General features: G+C 42.3%; 1 protein-coding gene across 7 annotated transcripts in view; it reads right to left on the bottom strand.

Annotated features, from left to right (window-relative positions):
• PDCD1LG2 (programmed cell death 1 ligand 2) overlaps positions 1-20,632 on the bottom strand; it is a 94,807-nt gene that overhangs the window by 62,257 nt on the left and 11,918 nt on the right. For all 7 annotated transcript variants that reach the window (XR_006386466.1, XM_044266001.1, XM_044266002.1 and 4 more), the window contains 2 exons: positions 19,133-19,201; positions 7,703-8,008 (listed from right to left, as the gene is read on the bottom strand). Coding sequence is in view for 6 of the 7 variants with exons in the window: in XM_044266001.1 (XP_044121936.1) it covers positions 7,703-8,008; positions 19,133-19,201 (375 nt within the window). In the remaining variant the exon portion in view is untranslated. The remainder of the gene's footprint in view (positions 1-7,702; positions 8,009-19,132; positions 19,202-20,632) is intronic.

Here is a 20,632-nt window from a genome sequence, read left to right as displayed (position 1 = left end):
TCCTGCAGAGGGGAAAGGAATATTCAGGCCCCTCTTCATAATTTTTGCCCCTTTGTGTCCCTGTGTTAGGAGTTGCTAACTTGATTAGTTATGGTCAAAGATGCTCAGTGGGTCACAGTTCTCTGGACTGGGTGACTGAGTCTTGAAGCGCAGTTCACAACCCGCAGCCCTCTCTTAAGTTCTTGCCTCCATGTGGGAAAGCATACTCAGCTGGGCCCACTGGCTGGCCTAGCTCAAAAAACTCTGATATCTTCCCTACTCATGGTTTTCCACCTTCTGCTTGTAACTGGGTGGGTGAGGTGAACTTTCTCACCCATGACGCTGGATAAATGAGTAACTTCAGGGTCTTCTGCAAACCTGAACTCTAAGCCAAGATGAGGGTGCAAGAAAAAAGAGGCCCCAAATCATGTTCTCCAGTGTAGACCACCAAAGAAGCCCGGAAGTTGGGAGAGGGGAAAGGAGAAAATCATGTGCTCATCTGGTTATGAATTTTAAAAATGGAGTTCATTTCCCATTTGGTTATTGATTCTTGTACATATAGCTTAGAGAGCAACAGAGGTGAGTGGCTCTAAAATCTGATTCTATCTCTTTAACATACATTACCTCATTTAAACTCTGTAAGGACCCAAGAAGTTAGGGAAAATTCATCGTCCTATTTTATAAACAGGGAAACAGCTGGAATCTGGGGTGGGGTGGGGGACTTGAACTCATGCCCTTCATAGCTACATTATTCTGAATCATCATAAGAGAAATCATCATAAGAGGATGATTGTCTATGTAATAGCAAAATGTTTGGGGATGGAGCAACAGACACAGGAAGGGCAGGGACTTAGGGGCACACGGGACTAGTAGAACATGAGGAGAATCAGGTTTGAAGCAGCCTACTGAGAACTTGAACTGGTTAGACTTACCAGTCTCCTTTAAGCAAAATTTTATCTACCTCTGGCAATTTAACAGTATCTGAAGCATGCATTTTGAGGACTCACTTATCTTTCATTTTATTTATCTATACTATTTCCACTTGGTTTGATGTCCTCTTACGATTATTTATCCTATTACAGTGCTGATTATTTCTGTAAGCGCTGGGGTCTTTGGGGTAGGGATGGAGGAGAACAAATGGATGCAATGTGTTGCATATGAAGGTCTGGCCCATTCCTGCAGGGGAGCTCAGAACAAGAAGATGCTCTTGGGGGCCATGTTGAGGGGTGATTTCATCGGTAGGAGGGTCAAGAATCAGAAGGGAGGCTGAGTCTGTAACCTGGGATACAGATGAGGGAGAAGATGAGAGAGATGTTCAACTAGAAGAACCAGCAAGGCTGGGAAAAGGGATGGGCACTCACAACCGGCATGTATACAATATTAAAGACGCCTCCACAGCCTTGTGCAGTTCGGGAAGTGGGGGAAAGGCATCACTATCAGCCACAACAATGGGGAAGCTGCATCAAGGGGGCTATTCTTAGGAAAAGATGAGTAAATTTTAGAATTTCAGAGCTAAAAGTGATCTTACGATTCAAACGAGTCCAACTTCCTACTCAGCTCTTGTTGGGTGTATAAGTTTCACATGTGTCAATAGGCCAAGATGCCTATGTTTACACAATTCTTCTATTTTCTCTTTTGTTTACTTCACCTGTTGTAATAGAGATGAGTTGAAATCTCCAAAAGATTATGGATCTATTTCTGCTTTTAGAGAATTTTTTTTTGTGTTATATGTTCTGAAGTTATGTTGTTAGACATAGACACAGGACTGTTACAGCTCCCTCTCATATTGACTTCTTTATCCTGATGAAATGTCCCTTTTTATCGTTAATAAAGATAAAAGGAATAAACAAACAAATAATTAAAAAACAATAAATAAAATAAAGATTATCTTTTCTTCCTTTTTTTTAAAGATTATCTTTTCTGATATCGGTAAGCTGCTAGATAACTAACTTTTGGCTAAATGCATCTATAAATGGAAACTCCTCCTGCTAGGAGCAGCCATTACCATGATTGGACAATAAGAAACTTAAACTTTCACTGGAAAGATCATTCTTCTCCCAAGTCAAACTTTGCCTCTTGGCAGCTTCAACCCCTTGATAACTGTCTGGTTTACTAAGTCAATGTATGAGCTACATAGTAGTTAAGAACGTGGTTAGATTCGGCTTGAGCCAACGGCTGGTTATGTGACCTTTAAAGCCCTCAAGTTTCTCCTTTATAACCAGGTATGATAATAACTATCCTTAACAGAGGTGTTAGGGTGACTGAATGAGCTAGGTGCCTAGAGCATAGTAAAAATTCAATTAATATTAGCAATGATCATTAGCTGCTGAATAAGGTCCTTTGAGTATTTGAAGGTAAGTGGCAAGATTCCATATAGTCTTTCCCTTCTGGGTAAAACATGCCTACTTTCTTCAAACATATCTCACAGGACAGTTTTTAGACCCAGTTCCACATACCAGTCTTTGGATTCACTTTGTTTGCCAATGTAACATGATCTGTATTCCAGATTTTACCTAAGCAGTATGAAGCACAGGATGACTACTTCCATGATTGAGCACATTTTAGGCCCACATAGGGTTTTTCGTGCAGCCTAAAGTCATAAATGTTATTAAATGAATGATCCAGGTGCAGCTTTGTTGGCTATAACAACTCTCTGGGCTCCTGCAGACTGTCTCCTGGTTGACCCAAGAGCATCTATCACCCTTTGTCAGTCTTGAGTCAACACCTACCAGCTGTTGAGTCTGTTACGGTTCTGGTCAACTACACCACCACTCATCTCCCATTTTACCAGTTTACGCACAAGATGTGTGCTGTGTGGATCCTGGGCCTGTCTGCCCTCAGATCCATCCTGCAAGTGTTCTGCTCTGCTCTGCACTGCGTGAAGGCCGACTCCTGCAGGCTGTGTCTCCCAGGCTCCCGACAGCCCACAGGAGGCACAGTGGGAAGTCTGGAGGGCAAACAGGAGGGAGAAGCTACGGTGTTTCCCCCCAGTGCCCTATGCTTCAAGAGCCTCTCCAGCAGCCCGCACAGCTCTTCCTTCCTCCTGCTGCCGCTGGATGGGCCTGCTGTGGTTCTAGTGTCTGCTCGGGTCGGTCGCTGAGCTCCATTCGCCCTGCCCTCTTCCTCGCTCCCTCCAGTCCAGTGCAGGCAGCAGCTTCTCGTTATTGCTGATTTGCCTCCCTGTTCCCCCTGATTAGTCACTCTGTCTGTTCTAGTAAAAGAATTTCTGTTTTCAACTTTAAATTTCTGCCCGTTTGAATGGTCTCTGTCTCCCTGGTTGTCTCTGACCGAAGGATCCCTATGCGACCGGCACACTCGAGCATCTCTGAAATAGAGAGAAGCAGCAGGTGGCATTATCTGCTCTAGCATCGTAAGGTTGGTAATGAAGGTGAAAAAATGTAGTTTCACACGCCTTGGTCTTACAGAATGTAGGCAGGTTTCTAGGAATCGCTGAGGGAAATCTTTTAGGCTTGCTTCCAATTCCTCTGTCGGATGACCTGGGGAGGACCCTCGGGTTACACAGCTTGTACTCCCCAGGAGCTTTTGCCCACTGCGGAATTCAGAAGGTCCTTGTCAAACTCCAGCTTTCCTTATTGCCTTTCTGGTTCCCCAAAGGAGGAAAGGGAGAGACTTAGCCCCATCAGTAAGTGCTTTAAGCCAATGCTTTCTCTAGGTCCAGAGGTCAACTGTCCTTCATCCTTTCAAGACTGCTCTGCTTCCCTTGGGCTGTTTCCTCTCCAGGTCCTTTGTCATCCCGTCCTCCGGGTAGAGGCCATGGTGAGAGAAAATGGAAGCCTTGTTGCCTCCTTCCTCTGCTCGCTCAAGTGGAACTCCCATCTAGCCTGGGCCTTTTTGTGGATTTGAAAGACGTCTGTGAGCCTCAGTCCACTCTGGGGGTTGGCGCTCTCCCATCCCCCTCCTCATTTCCTACTAGGGCTTTGGGGGCTGGTTTGGCCTTTCTGTTCCCAGGACTTCGGTGTCTGTCTGGGATCCTTGGCTCAGGCCAGTTCCCAGCGTGCGGGCTCAGTCCCTGGCTCTCTGGCCTCCTGTCTTCAGCCACACTCCCTACCCTCTCTCAGACAGGCTCCTCGTTACAGCTGCCTGTCAGAACCCTGTGATCCTGTGTCTTTTAGACTCTCTAGCCCTTCTACCTAGTACTGGTTTTCCTGTGCTTTTAAAAAAGGAGCTCTCTTTTCACTATATTTAATATCAACTACTGCCCAGATATCAAAGTAGGTGCTATGAACCTGTTTTCAAGTTTATGCCATAGATCAGGCATTTTAAGGAAAAAGTACATACTTCTTGCTGTCCTGTTTTATGGAAGCAGATCCTAACTGAGGCACTGGGTCTCCCCTGATCAGGATAGGATACTCTCAGGTGATGGTCTTCAGCTTTTCCTGTTTTTGCTTGCATTCCTCCTAAAGGCTGTGACACAGTATGCACCGTCTCACATATTTATTAGGTAGGTTCTTAAAATTTTTTCTAAGTGTGGGTATTGGAAAAATATATAATGTTTATCATTTTATAAACATTATATATTTTAAGTAAAACAATGATTTCCCTCTTAGATATGTACCTAGTGCTGTCTAAACATCATAGGAGGTATCTTTTATACACTCCCCTGTCCTTGGAAAAATACATATACAAATTCTCCTGTAGGCGCCTGGGTGGCTCAGTGGGCTGGGGCCTCTGCCTTCAGCTCAGGTCTCGATCCCAGCATCCTGAAATAGAGCCCCACATGGGGCTCTCTGCTCGGCGGGGAGCCTGCTTCCTCCTCTCTCTCTCTGCCTGCCTCTCTGCCTACTTGTGATCTCTGTCTGTCAAATAAATTAAAAAAAAAAAAAATTCTCCTGTAGGGGCACCTGGGAGGCTCAGTCGGTTAGGCATCTGCTTCAGCTCAGGTCATGATCTCAGGGACCTGGGATCGAGTCCCACATTAGGCTCCCTCCTCAGCAGGGAGTCTGCTTCTCCCTCTCTCTCTACCTGTGTGTTCTCTCCCTCTCTCAAATAAAGAAATAAAATCTTTTTAAAAATTCTCCTGTAATGGTCAGAGCTTTAAACTATCTTTTTCATACTGTTTCATTCCATGACCTTCAGCTCCCATTCCACTTTTTTCTATAGGATTCTCTCCGATCTCAACATGTTATATTGGGGATCCTTATATTTCTGTGCAACAACAAAATACATATAGCTATTGAGATTAGTTTTTTTGCTTGTGATCACAAGGCTTCAAGTGTTCAGTTTCCTTCTGCACTGAAATCTAATTTCTATTATCAGAACACCTAAGATCAAAATTTAAAATATTATGAATATTGATAATGATTAAAAGAGGAGTTGTCCTTCTCCTAATGTCCTCCATGGGTGTGGTGCATAAACAATGAATCTTGGAATACTGAAAAAAAAAAAAGATAGAAATTTTCTGGAAATGTATCCCTTAAGGGGACGGGTGGGGCTCTCTTTTTCAATTTGTTCATGTATCCAAGGATGCATATGGTTGTTGGAATGAGGCAAGACTAGCCTCAGCTTTATTTCAATTTTTCCATTTTTATGACAAGAAAGACTAAGGAAACTTACTCGTATGAACACGTAGTGGGTGTGGGAGGAGTTTTGTTATAGAGATGTCATTTCATGCTCGATAGCCTTATGATTTATTTGGCACAACAACAACAACAACAACAACCCCTACTTCATTTTTTTAGCATCAGCTCTTAACTGTATTAGGCCCTCCTCCAGCTTTGCTGAAAACAGAATTTGGCATCACCTGTTTTGCAGAAGGATTTGTTAGTCATTAGTTTGATCCGGTATCCGTATTTCCAATTAGTCTTTTGTTTGGCAAGGCAGAGTTTTTCTACACCCCGAGGCAACACACCACATTGGTGAGAGATACACTTCTTATGAAATGGAAGAAGCCAATGATAAAAGAGGAAGTGTTTTAGGGGAACCCCAAGAGACTTGCCTGGAAGCCTAATTCTCAGGCACACTCAGTTTGGGGAAAGAATACGTGGGGAAGAGGAAGAATTAGAAACTCATTTCCTAAAATTGCCTGGGCCCCTGCAAACCCTCAGAAAATCTTGTGATCCCCATATACCATCATCTGAAGAGCAACAAGGATTTAAAGAATAAATAATTAAGATTTAAGGAATACACTGGTCTACAGCTGACCATCTCTGCTCTAGGTAATGAAGCTGGCAGCGTGGCATCCCGGGAAGGAGGGGCAGCCCTCTGCTGGAGAGGACTGGAAGGACTGGCCCCAGGTTGCCCAGAGACCCTACGATGCATTATAGCATTCAAGCAGAGGTTAACAAACACGGAGGCAGTGCGCTAGGGGTGCAGACACTGAATTCATTAGGGGATCGTGAGAATGTAGAGCCTGCTTTCCTCCCATTAATTGAGATCAGACGAACTTCAAAGTTCTGGAGTTCATCCTAGTTGTGGGTGCGGGAAATGCAATTAAGAGAGAAGGCAGTTACATCCAGGCTAATGACTCTCCTCATGACTTACTGCGAGCTGAGGTCAGAGGAGGTCTTTGGACCGGCTCTCCAGACACTCACCACATGCCAAGAACCATGCTCACTTCTTCAGGCTCAGTATCTTTTAAAATTTGTAAAAGGATAGCTACTATGGCTATCCTTTCACAAATAAGAAAAATCTGTGATTGTAAAGGTGAAATTACCAAGATCACAGGTGAAAGCATTTACCCTCATGTCTAATCCTCCCGCTTTATCCTTCCTTGTACCAGATCATGAAGTCACAACATTGCTACCAAGGTCCATGGTCTTTAGGGTCCGAAGTCTATGGACTTTCCAGAAGACAGTACAGATCCTCTGAGGCTTACTGGGTGAGACTGGGAGGGGACAGAGAAAACCCAGATCAGTCAGTGTGTGCTGAAAGACACTAGCTAGGAACAGAACCGAGTCTGTTCTTTTGTTAGAAGGCTTTCCCAAAATGGCCTTTTCCAAAGCAAACATGAACTTGAAGATTTCTTCAGACTTAGGTTCTTGGCTTGTGTTGTGGAGAGGAGAGCCCTCAGTCTAGAGGAAGGAGGACAGCGGTGGACCCGACTGGGCTCCCCAAGCCCACCACCCTTCGCTTCTTGGACTTCGGCTGCTTCATTTGCAATACGTGAAGCTTGGACTAGAACAGTGTTCTCCAAACTTTTGGGACCGTGTCCCACAGTGAGAAAAAATATTTTACATCACAATCCAACACACACACACACACACACACACACACACCCCTTATCTCTGAAACAAGAGTTTCACAAAATGACCTTCAGCCCTATTATGTGATGCCTTCTGATCTATTCATTTTATTTGAAGAAAGACACCCACCGGGTTGCTACTCACTAAATCGATGCTTTATTCCATGAATGGCCAGCAAACCACGGTTCAAAAAACTGGACTAGAGGAATAAGTTTCTCTTAAAGAGGAGCTTAATGATCAAGCCAGTGTTGTTCCTTGGGGGAAGTGTGAGCAGGCAAAGCTTATCTTTGGCACCCTCCCGGCTTTTAGGGACCCATTTCCTGCCTTCCCTCTAGACCCACATCATTCCTGCAGCTCCCTGACGTACCCTCACCTCAGCTACCTTATACTCAGATGTTAAGAAAATATTTCTGGACAGGTGCTTCTGTTTTCTCTATGATAGCCCCGTCTCTTTGCAACCATCCTCCTGGTTTTTGCTTGTGCAGATGCCTCCACAGATTCCTGCCCTGGAAACTACTCACCTTTGACTTTCAGAGTCAGGTACTTGTAGTCCCAGGCGAGGCCGTAGATGATGAGGCAGCGGTACTGGCCCGCGTCCGTCAGCTGCACTCGAGGGATGTGGAATGAGGCCTTCCCCAGGGGCAGCTGCTCTTCCAGCAAGCTGGCTCTTTCACTCTGCAAGGATGTATAGTTTTCCATCTTCTGCAAACTGGCCTTTAAGTTTCTGAGTTCCACATGACCTCCAGTGTCAAAGCGACACTCCAGGGTCACATTACTCCCATAGTCCACTATGTACAGTTCCTTAGGGGCCGTCACTGTAAATAAAGCTGAACAAAAAACAAGGCGTTCTCCCATTGTTTGCCTTCACATCTCAGTTCTGTCCAGAGTGGGAGCTAAGGGGCCCATCCCACCCCCGTGGTCCGTGAGACACCTGTCACGAACTGGGCCGTCCTTCAGGCTCCTTTCTCTCCAGTGCCCTGTTCTGTCTGGGCAAGAGTGGAGCTCTTGACCCACTGTTTTGAGCTACTTCTCTCCTCTCAACACGCCCCACCTGTGTGGCTGATTATTGTCTTCTCGCCTCTCACCCGGGCTCATTTTCTCTGTATGGATCAGATTATATCAACCCTGCCAAAGACGACCTCCTCTCGTGACTGGGAGTAATAATAGTTATCATCTGTTGAGTTCTTACTAGGGGTTAGTCCTCTGCCAACACACAATCTCATTGAGTTTTCCCAGAAAGCCAGCAAAGTAGAGCCATCCTCTTGTTAGAAAATGAAACTGAGGCACAGGAAAGTAGCCTGGATCAGACCCAGGGGTGCCCTTAACCACCGTGTCACATCAGCCCACTGGACAAAGTTCTTCTTTTCTGTCAGTAAGGAGAAAGGAAGAATAGAACTAATATTTAGTGTATACCTACTATGCACCAGGCACCATGCTAGGCCTCTATAACTACATCATTTAATTCTGAAAATACAACCATGAAATATGTATTACTATTACTGCTTTACAGTTGAGGAAACTGGCTTAAAGAGGTTCACACCAGAACATACAGTTAGTGAAGTTAAAATTTGGAGCCAATTAGTTGTTTTGCTAAAATTCTATAGTTACTGCAACAGTATGTCCCAAAATATGAGGCAAATATGAAGCAGGCAAAATAATTATATTTAAGGTAGAATTAAGGCTTAAAGCGAACTGAGTTATTCAGAGAGGAATTTATTTCCTCTTTAATCCTGTTTCAACCCTTCAAGTAACATATAATTTGCAACTAGATTCTCACACCTCCAATAACGGCTATTTCTCCTTTTAATAAAAGAGAAAGCTCCCAGGCAGATACTGTAGGTATCGGGGTAGAATTTAATAACACTGCTTTCATCACATTTATTTTTGCTTATATCCTCTGTTTACCAGTGACAGTGGTCCTTGTTTTCCATTGCTCTCAAAGAATAAAAGCTGAGCTGATTTTAAGGAATTCTATAAAAACAACGGCACGAAGAGTGGTAAAGCGAAGTAAAACTAATGAAGGTAGTGTGTGCATGAAGACACTGTGGGAAACTGCACAAGGTTATGTCACCTCCATCATTAGTGAATGGATATTCATTATACAGAGGTGTGGCAAGATCTTAAAGTAATTTCTGAACGATGACAAAAGACGAGATCAAATTATATTCAGGACAGCTTGCTTCATTCATTCATTTAATTAGTCAAGACATCCATTCAACAAATATTTGTGGCTTCTAAGCATATGCTATTCAAGGAGATGTTACTATTACAAGAAGCAGTACAGTAAGAGGGTGGGGTCTAGTGACAGCGCGACTGGGGGGAGATTAGGAGCTCTTTGATCTTGAATATGTCATTTAGCTCTGTGAGTCTCTGTCTCTTTATCTATAAACGTGCGAGGTTAATATCTGCATCTAAGTACTGTGGTGAATATTAGATAAAGTGGCACGTATGCAGTGCCTTATTTTGGCAGGGGATAGGCAGTCAGCAAACACTGGTTCCTGTCTTTTGCACCCTGTTAAAATTCTTGGGAAAGTGGTAATCTGTACATGCAAGACAGGGCTTTAAGGACCTATTTAGCCAGGGCGACTCCATCTTGGTTAAAAGCCATTTTGTTGTTCGTGCAATAAAACTTAAACTGACCCTGCCCCCCTTCCCCCAGAGGAACTTACTTAGAAGCAAGTCTGGGGAACCAGTAAAATATGGTCAGCCAGTTCCTAATAACAGAGCCCAGAATACAAGGCCAGTTTGGCCAGTTCTTGATAACAGAGCCCAGAATACAAGGACGAGTCAGGCCAGGTGGAGACATCCAATCAGTAAGAAACACACATACTTTTTCCCTAACCACCAAAGAATGTAAACCCCACAGTTTGGGCACCAACCTTGAGCACCAATTCTGACCAGAGTAATAGGTTGGGTCAAACAGCTACTATAGGGTAAATTATAATTCAATTGGCCACCTGCGTGTGACCTAACATGACTACAAACTCATTGGCCACCTATGTGTGGCCAGACTTTTGCTCTATAAAAGGTAGTCTGTAAGATGGGGAGGGGTCGCCCTCTTCAGAGGCGGCCCTGACTGGTCAGTCAATTCTTGACCCTGTAAGCTGGGGGTGGTTGCTCTCTTCAGAGATGGCCCTGGCTGGTCAGTCTGACTTCTAATGCTTGACATAAAATAGAGCTTTGCTTAACTTTCACCTTGTCTCAGTCTCGTTCCCCTGACCAATCAGTCTGACTTCTAATACTTATCATAAAATAAAGCTTTAAATAAGTTTCACTTTGTCTCAGTCTCATTTTGTTTAATAACGGACCTAACAAGGGCCATTCTTTTTTTTTTAAGGATTTTGTTTATTTATTTGACAGAGACAGATCACAAGTAGGCAGAGAGGCAGGCAGAGAGAGGGGGAAGCAGGCTCCCTGCTGAGCAGAGAGTCTGATGTGGGCCTCAATCCCAGGACCCTGAGATCATGACTTAAGCTGAAGGCAGAGGCTTAACCCCCTGAGTAACCCAGGCGCCCCAAGGGCCATTCTTTATTAACTGTGATATTTTATTTAACCAGGACAGCCCATTCCCTGACCATCCTGGGAAATAGATTTTTTTCTTGAAATATTTTACTCATTTATTTGAAAGAGCACAGTTTGAGGGGGAGGGGCAGCAGGAGAGGGAGACGTCACATTGCAGGGCTCCATCCCAGGACCCTGGGATCACGACCTGAGCCAAAGGCAGATGCTTAACTGACTAAGCCACCCAGGAACCCTGGGCAATAGATTTTAAAGTACTAAGTAAAGGGCGCCTGGGTGGCTCAGTGGGTTAAAGCCTCTGCCTTCGGCTCAGGTCATGCATGATCCCAGGGTCCTGGGATCGAGTCCCACATTGGGCTCTCTTCTCAGCGGGGAGCCTGCTCCTCCTCTCTCTCTGCCTGCCTCTCTGTCTAGTTGTGATCTCTGTCTGTCAAGTGAATAAATAAAATCTTTAAAAATAAATAAATAAATAAATAAAGTACTAGTAAATTTTGGGTTTCCTATTGCTTAAATGGTTCACACTGCAATTCTCTTCTGACCTGAGTTTCTCCTAGAATCCTGCAAGACTTTGAAGGTAGTGACGAGGCTGAGTTTGTTTTGGTATCTTCAGCGCCTGGCACACAGTTCCTCCCACTTAAGGGTTTGGCAAATGGCAGCAAGAGGGAGAAGGAAGAGAGGATGGGCCTGACCACACTCACTTCCGTCTCCCTCTCACCAAATTGCAACTTGCCCCTGTGGCCCAAGCTGGCTGGCATTCTTTTTTTTTTTTAATATTTTTATTTATTTACTTGACAGACAGAGATCACAAGTAGGCAGAGAGGCAGGCAGATAGAGAGAAGGGGAACAGGCTCCCCGCTGAGCAGAGAGCCCGATGCGGGACTCGATCCCAGGACCCTGAGACCATGACCTGAACCGAAGGCAGCGGCTTAACCCACTGAGCCACCCAGGCGCCCAAGCTGGCTGGCATTCTTAATCATCACACAGCACACTTGGTAGTGATGCCCAAACTTGAGCTTTCTCAAGAACAACTGGGCGAGTTTACTTTTTGCAAGCCCTGTTTTCACCATGACTGGAACATTAACACACCTTTCTGACAGATTTGCAGTACAGGAAAGAATTCACATCTGCCAGCGGGCTGGGGCTGGGGCAGGTCTAGAACATGAGTGCTTCTCGGTCAAACACTGCTGATCACAACCGCATTTGCCTGGACAGGTTGAGAAGACTGTGAGATGACACACATGAATAGAGATTTGTGCTTCTGAACTTCCTGCATGATTCCATTTCATGACATCCACTCGTAATAACGCTCACTCTGGATGTCTCTAAAAGGACCTCTTAAGGGTAGATCCCTTTCTGATGAGGGTCATCGCCAAATGTTGAGTTATTAAGTCCTCTTTTAACCAAGACAGAGCTACCTGCTACCAAATCCACTCTGGCCTGAAGAGGAATATTCTACTCACTCATTCATCTAATACATAAGCAACCGTCTTCTGTGCGCCAGGTTCAGGAATTCACTTTTTTTTTTTTTTTTTAACACATGATACAGCAGGATGCAGGGAAGATAAATAGGATTTGCAAGTAAGTTCAGTTGCTAAGTCTGATAAAAGTGTCAGAGGACCTTGGGTGTTGCCTCTGTTGAATTTATTTAGCAAATTTATCTACCGCACTTAGGCTTTCTTCTCATGAGAGAGAGAGAATGTAACTTCCTCTGGAACTCCCCATAGCAGACAGCAGAACTCCCCTCTTTACACTCTGGGCCTTTGACAAAAGTCCATTTTCTTCTTGCTTCTTTTCTCCTCTGCTTTGTGCAGAGTGTGTGTAGGGGTTGTAGGTATAAAGCATGTTACCTCTTAGGCAGGTGATATTTTTCAGCTAATGTTCATAAGAGGAAAGAGTAATTAGCCAACCTGAATCAAATATCTGAGTAGCTCAGAAAACTAGAGGGCTAATTGTTATTTGGTGTAATTTTTTTCAATTAAATCTTCTAAGATATGCAAAGCTGAGAGCTTGATTACCCCATAAAAATGAGGAGTTCAGGAAATGCAATACACTTTTAAGATCCTAAATTATTCTTACTTGATGTAAATTACAGAGGCAATAAAATTATAGTTGCAAACAACTGCATGAAGACATGTTTCTCAAGCCTGGATGCACATCACAGTCACTAAACAGGGTGCCTCAACTGTAACCATTATTGGAATCACTTGGGAGGCTTTTTAAAAAAATACCAGGCCCTGCAAAAACTAGCCAAAGAAATGATATATAATTGTTCCTTATATTTTATCAAGTAATAAAGTATCATTTCACCTGTATTATAAATTCACTTCTAATATTAAAATATGAGGAGACAACAGTTAAAAAAAAAATACCAGGCCCCACCTTGGATTCTTTAAATATAAATTCTAATCCTTTTGTGAGGCCAGCATCCATTTTTTTAAAAAGATTTCCTTGGAAGCTTCTAATGTGCAGAGTATTTGGAAGCATTGGTTAGATAAACAAAATACCTGCACAGGCAAATATCTTTTATGATCTGATCCCGCCTCAGCTTCACCTGGAAGCAAGCAAGGGATTTCCTATCTCAGGCCCAGCCTCAGACCTAGAGAAGCAGACTCCACCTTTTAACAAAGCTGAGGTGGTTCATGTGGACGTCACTATCTGAGAAGCATTCTTCTAACATGAGCTTGCACTTGGGCTCTCACTAGGAAGCAGAGTAATCCTCAACATTTATTCAACACAGTGAGGCAGACACTGGGCTAATCTTTACTTCATCATCGCCTTTGATGTTCCCCAAACTCTGCAAGGCAGGAGTTATCATGCCTATCTCATGGATGGTGAAGCTTAGGCTTACAGAAGTGATACAACTTGCCCAAGGGCAAGAGTGGTAACTCATGGAGTTGGAATTCCAGTTCATATCGCTGTGTCTTGAAAGCCTATACTAACAACTCTAGAGATACGACAATGTATCCACTGGCGTGTATATATTATTACATCCATGAAGGAGATAGATATACTTTTCAACTTTATGGTAAGGAAAATATAAATTGGTTTGTGTGGGTGTGTGCGTATGTGTGTGTGTGTATTTCTGGGTTCTTTATTCCATTTGATTGACCTATATGTCTGTTTTTATGCCAATACCATATTGTTTTGATGACTATACTTTTGTAATATAGCTTGAAATTAGAGGTTATTATATTAAGCCTCAACCTAGCATTGAACTCCTGAAGTTATGAGACAAAGGAGAACATTGGAAAGTTTCTGCAACTACAAAATTAAGCAGACAAAAACAAAACAAAGCAGGTTTTCCCATTCATTTGGGCTCCGTGAGTAAATTAAAGGGTAACACACTTGGCCAGGGCATGAAAAATCCATACATGCATTTTCTTTAAGCAAATGAAAGCAGCTGGCTTCAGTAATGCTGGAGCCTTTCTGAAAGTTTGTAGGGAAACTGTCTTTTATTTGCAATCAGGCATCTACAGGAGTCAGCACCTGTCACGTCTCCAGAAACACTAAACAAATCATTTGCATTACCTCCCAAGATAGCTTCCCCTTCAAGCTAATTTTACACTTTTTTTTTCCATTTAATAACAGAGTTGAAGTTTTTTCAGACTCTGTACTTAATGAAGTTGAAAGGTGGGGTCTGCTTGACACAACCACAGCCTTCAGAAAGTTCTAGTTGTTAGTTTAGGATAGAAGCCTGCTCTGGGCTCCTGACTCATCTACTCCTCTTTGTAGGAATACCACATGGGGACATGTCATCTCTTAGAAATCCTTTCTGCAGCCCGATAGTTCTGCTTTGTATACCTCAGCGATCTGAAGAAGTAGTTTCAGAGCCTGAAGATAGGTTAAGTGGAGTGACCCAAGGTGTGGTCCCCACCCCAGAGTGACCTCAAGTGTCACCATGGTCATGTGACCCCCTGGCTTTTATCCCTCCCTGGAGGATGAAGGAAGAAGGAAAAATATGAATAAAAGGAATATTAATTGGAGCTACTTTTCCTCCAAGACATGACAAAATACAGAAATGAATATTTCCCCTTAACCATGTCTCAGTTACAAGATGACCTTAGGTTCTGAAATAAAAACATAAGAAAAAAAAAATTACAATATTACAGAAATCAGAAGAGTGTGCTATGAGGGAAAGCGTACACGCAAAGAACAGACTGCAGAATGGAGTCCAGAAATAGACCCACACAAATATGACCAAGTGATGTTTGACACATGTGCAGAGGCAATTCAATAAAGAAAGGATAGTTTTTTCAACAAAAGAGGCTGAAGAAACTGGACATCCACACACGGAAAAGAAAAAGAATTACCTTCAACCTATACTTTCTTCTCTGACAATTAACTCAAGATGGATCATAAACCTAAATGTAAAATGTACAACTATAAAGTGTTTAGAAGAAAACATAGGCGAAAATCTTTGAGTGCTTGTCCTGGGCAGAGTTCTCAGACATGATGCCAGAAGCAGAGTCCGTGTAAGAAACAAGGATAAGCTGGATTCCACCAAACTTAAAATCTTTGCTGTGTAAAGGACACTGTTAAGAGAATGAAAAGATGAGCTGCAGACTGAGAGAAAATACTTGCATATCACACATCTGTTAAAGGACTTGCATTTGGATTATACAAAGAACTCTAAAACTAAGTAAGAAAATGAATAAACCAATTAAAAATGGTCAAATAGTTTGAATACAAACTTTACCAAAGAAGGCATATGGATATGTCCAATTGCCATGTGAAAATATGCTTATCATCACGACATACTAGGAAAATGCAAATTAAGCCACAAAGAGATACTTCAACACACCTATTAAAATGACTTTATAAAACACAAAAATGTCAATACCAAGGGCTCCCAGGAATGCAACAACTGGAGTGCTTGTACTTTGCTGCTGGGAAAGCAAAGAAGTCCAGCTACTATGGAGAGGTTTGCTGGTTTCTTATAAAATTAAGTATATACTTACCACATGACCCAGCGATCCTACTCCCAAGTATTTACCCAAGTGAAATGAAAACGTATGTTCTAACAAAAATCTATACATTAGCACTTACAGTAACTTGATTCATAATTGCCCCAAACAGGAAACAACCCAAAAGTCCCTCAGCTGGGGAATGAATAAGCAAAATTTGGTCTCTATAAGGGAATACTACTCAGCAACAGAAAGGAATGAGATCCTGATACTATAAAAACATGGGTAAATCTCAGTTGCGTTATGATGGGGCGCCTGGGTGGCTCAGTCGGAGTATCTGCCTTCAGCTCAGGTCATGATCCCGGGTCCTGGGATTGAGTCCCACATCAGGTTCCTTGCTCACTGGGGAGCCTGCTCCTCCCTCTCCCTCTGCCTGCTGCTTTGCCTGCTTGTGCTTTCTCTCTCTCTCTAATGAATGAATGAATGAATAAAGAAAATCTTCAGTTGCTTTATGCTAAGTGAAAAAAGCCAGAAAAAACACGTCTCTAGGTATGTAGCAGATAATCCCATTTATGTGATTATCTGGAAAATTTAAAACTATGGGACAGAGAATAGATCAGTGGGTACCTCGCTTTAAGAGTTGGGGAGTGTCTTGTGTTTGTTTGCTTGGCAAGTGGTGGAATTGTTCTGGATCTTGATTGTGGCGTTGTTTATATGATCACATGCTTGCCAAAAACTCATAGATGTTTCTATTAAAAAGACTACATGTTGCTGTATGCCAATTTGAAAATAAACAAATGTTTAAACAATGAAATGAAAATGTATTCTGCCAATTTTCCTCTTCAAACTTTAAGCTGTTCAATAGACAACAGAACAGAGCACCCACAGACAGGCAAGTAAGGAAAGGGTTCATGATCAATGGTTTATGTGGGTCATACTCAGAGTCAGCCTTCATCACAGTCTTTAGGAAACACATTTTTTAAAGCATTAATCTAGCAAGAAATGATTGTTTTTTAAATAACTGTAATTTCTCTCAATAAAGGACTGGTTAAATAAACTACAGCATATCCAATGAAATATATAGATTTACTTTAAAATGAGCGATATCTGTATTTGCTGATTCAGAAACTATAAAGAACATATTTTGCTGAGTACTTACTAATATTTCTTTTCATGATATTTAGGAAATTTTTTTAATGGAGAAAAGTGTAGATAGTAGAGTGTTATGGGGGGGGAGGTTATGTAGGACTGGGGCAGGGGAATGTTTTCAGGGAAGGCTGGTACAGGTCTACCACTTGACATGCGTGACTGGTTACAAGCATTCACCTTACAGCAACATGATGGTTTACACTTGTTTCATGTGGTTTTCTCTGCCTGTGGCATCTTTTACAACAAAGAAGTTTAAATACAAAAAAATTTTGAAGGATATAAAATCAAAGAAAATGAACTCCTGCGAATTCATTACCTACCCCAAGAACCAGAACATTACTAATGACATACATCTACTTCCTCCACCAAAGTTAATCAGCATCCTGAATATTGTGTTTGTTGATCTCTGGCTTATTTTCTAGCTCTATCATATACACACACACACACACACACATATATATACTGCTTATATCATATCATTATGATATGCATATCACATGCATTATATGCATATATTATACATATATAGGTATATTGCAATATATATAGCTATAGGTATATATTGTTTATTTAAAAAGGCCATTGTACTATATGTTGTATTCCGTGTTCGATTTTTTTGTATTTTTTAATCAATATTATGTTACTAAGACTCAAATGTAGTTGCATATTTTTGCAATTAATTTATTTGAACCCTGTATGTTTTTCCATTCTGTTCATATACCACAAATTATGCATTATCCTGTTGATTAATGTGGATTTGGTTGTTTTGGTCTTCTTTTCTGGAAGGATTAACAATGCTGTTATAAGCATTCTTTTTAAAATTTAAAAAGAGAAATTTACATAGAGAAGGTAATAAAGAATTATATTGATTCAGTCCATATTATCTTTTTTTCTTTCTCAAAGAGAGGAAGTTTAGGGGTGAGAAAGTTAGGGGTGAACAAGCACAGTGAGGGGGATGAGGCCATCAGGGTGGCCGCCCTGAGAACTGCAGCTGTCTTCAGGCAGCTGATGCTAAATCGGATGCCTTCAAATGCTTTTGAAAGCATTCTTTTGAAAATAATTCTTATATCTTACAATTTATATTTTTATCATACAAGTGTAATTTTTTTATATTTCTTTTAATAGACAAGTAAGGGCACAATATTTCTTTTAATACACAAATAAATGCGTATTTCTTGTTTAAAAAAACAAACAAACACCTGGGAAACATACTAGTTAAGATTGTCCTTCCTGGGGCGCCTGAGTGGCTCGGTCGTTAAACGTCTCCTTTGGCTCAGGTCATGATCCCAGGGTCCTGGGATGGAGCCCCACGTGGAGCTCCCTGCTCAGCGGGAAGCCCGCTTCTCCCTCTCCCACTCCCCCTGCTTGTGTTCCCTCTCTTGCGCTCTCTCTCTCTAATAAATAAATAAAATTAAAAAAAAAAAAAAGATTGTCCTTCTTAATCCTCATCCTAGACTGCTTCCCCTCCCCAGAAATAAACGTTCTTTTCCATCCTCAGACCCTTTTGTTACATTTTGCCACTCAGGTAGCCTCTACGAGAAACCTTTGAAGTTAAAACTCCTTAATTAGGTAGATGGGAAATGATCAGACTTACAAAAAACAAAAAGACCCCTGAGGAGAAAGCAGTCCAATTTAGGCAGGTAATTAATATTTGTTTGAACTGATATCATCCGCATAATGTATAGTGGAAAGCAGAGAAGAATTCTAAACTTGAGGAGAAAGCAAGATACAACTTGTTTATACTTTCCTTTTGGTTAATTCTCTCTTTTTAAAAATGTATCATTTATATATTTGACCGAGAGGGAGAGACAGCTCGATCTCAGGACCCTGGGATCATGACCTGAGCTGAAGGCAGATACTTAATAACTGAGCCACTCAGGCACCTCACCTTTTGGTTAATTCTTCAACATAATCCATCAAACATACTTTTTGGTTTTGTGAACATCCAGTATCAACACTGAATATATGTCCATAGTCCAACTTAATTCCAAAATCCCATTCCAAAAGGGGAAGATTAGGGGCTGCCTGCCATGCTTGTTTACCAACATCACCTTGCTGATGTCCTTGCAGAAAGGACATTAGTTGTGTAGAAAGCTTGCCTGTGGCGTCTATTAACTACATAATCTTGGGTAAATTAAATAACTTTTCTGAATTCCAGTTTCCTCTTCTGCCCAATGTTTATTGTTTCTGTAAGACAGGGACATGGACAAGCACAGGCCACCTGGGCACCATTCTTTTTACTGTGCACCTAACAGAGAATAATCCCACTTCCTCTCAGAGAAGGACTTCAGCATGAGGACCCCATTCTCATCAATGGCTTCAGCTGGGGGCAACTGCTTACTCCTCTTCCTCAGACCCCCTCCTTTCGCCCATTCTTACCTGCTGTCTGATGAAGCTGCATTCCCAGGCTCGAAATTAGCAGAAGGAGGAACATGGTCTGTACCCGATCTGAAATAGACAATTGAACGTCTCAGCGCTTCCTACAGTTTTGCTGGGTCTCGTGATTGGGTGACTTGCTCATTCCTGAAAACAGGGAAATGACACATAAACAAGCCCCTAGAAGAGAAGTTTCAGTTTCTCTCCCAGGGGCTCCGTTGTACTGAAGCCTACTGCCTTCTGGTCATCTTGGAGGCAGCAGAGTCATAGTGGACCCCCAGGAAGAGAAGTTCAAAGTTGTTGCTGGAGGAGATGGGAGACGAGGTAAGAGGAAGCAAGGCGTTCTTCATCGATCCAAATCTTCCTTTCCTGACTACGAACCTGTTCTCATGAGTCACTCACACTGGTAATTATCTGAGCCCCTTTGTCTCCTCCACAAAACCTCCCATAGTTTTTTCAGTAGTGGGTCCTTGAAAACCAAATGACTATCAAATGAAAAATGCACACCAACTTCTTCAGGTGGACTTGAACTCTGGGAGTCAGATACTCAAGGACAGGGCTCAGTAGAGCAGAGCGGGATTCTCAATAAACACTTGATATTTGCCTGAGCAGGAGAGCGTCAGGCTCTTTTGAGTGTTGTAATCAAGTTTGCCCATTATTTGAACTACATGTTACTAAGAAGTTTAGACAGGAAGAGCACAGAACTGGCTACACTGAGTGGGTGCCTGACTTTGGTCCTGCTAGCCCTCCTACACTTCTATCTTTGTTCTCAGGCTTTCTCAAATCCAAGGACTTTTTGTGGTTGAGGCAAAAGGGACAGGATAGATCACTGTGAACTAGTCTGTCTTCAAAGAGACTTTCAAAATTTTACTGGCCATGGAACCATTTTTCCAAGGGAAATTGGTTGGAGCCATACGTCTAAGTCAGCTGCTTCTCTGAGTGTGATGGAAAGCCAGCAGACGATCTGGGATCAGGTGAACAACATGATCTCATGACATTTTCAAAAGAGGACTCAGCTTTGGCATAGACAATGGAGACTTGGGGAGGACAGTGGGTTGGACAAGATTAGAAGCAGGATGATCAGTGAGGAATGTTTTCACAGAGATGATAGTTTGGTTCGAACGGCAGTGCTAGTAGAGGCGAGGAGTGGTCTGTAGAGAGGTATATATTATACACAAATATAGATTTGTTCTTTAAACTTATTTTTTCCAACAGCCTTCTTGAAGTATAGTTGACATACAATGAAAGAGTGTGTGTGTGTGTGTGTGTGCATATATTCGTATATACTTAAAATACAAACAATTTAGTGGTACAATTCAGTGGTTTTCAGTATAGTCACAGAATTATGAAATCCACACCACTATCTAATTTTGGATTATTTTCATTACCCTAAAAAGGAACCCACTACCCATTGATGGTAATTTCCCAATTCCCCTCCCCTGTCCTTCCAATCTCTGGCAACCACCAATATACTTTCTGTCTCTATTGTTTTGCTCTTCTGGA

This window comes from Neovison vison, chromosome 9 (genome assembly GCF_020171115.1).
Source record: "Neovison vison isolate M4711 chromosome 9, ASM_NN_V1, whole genome shotgun sequence".
Taxonomy (NCBI): domain Eukaryota; kingdom Metazoa; phylum Chordata; class Mammalia; order Carnivora; family Mustelidae; genus Neogale; species Neogale vison.
This window is presented reverse-complemented; position numbering and strand designations above follow the sequence as displayed.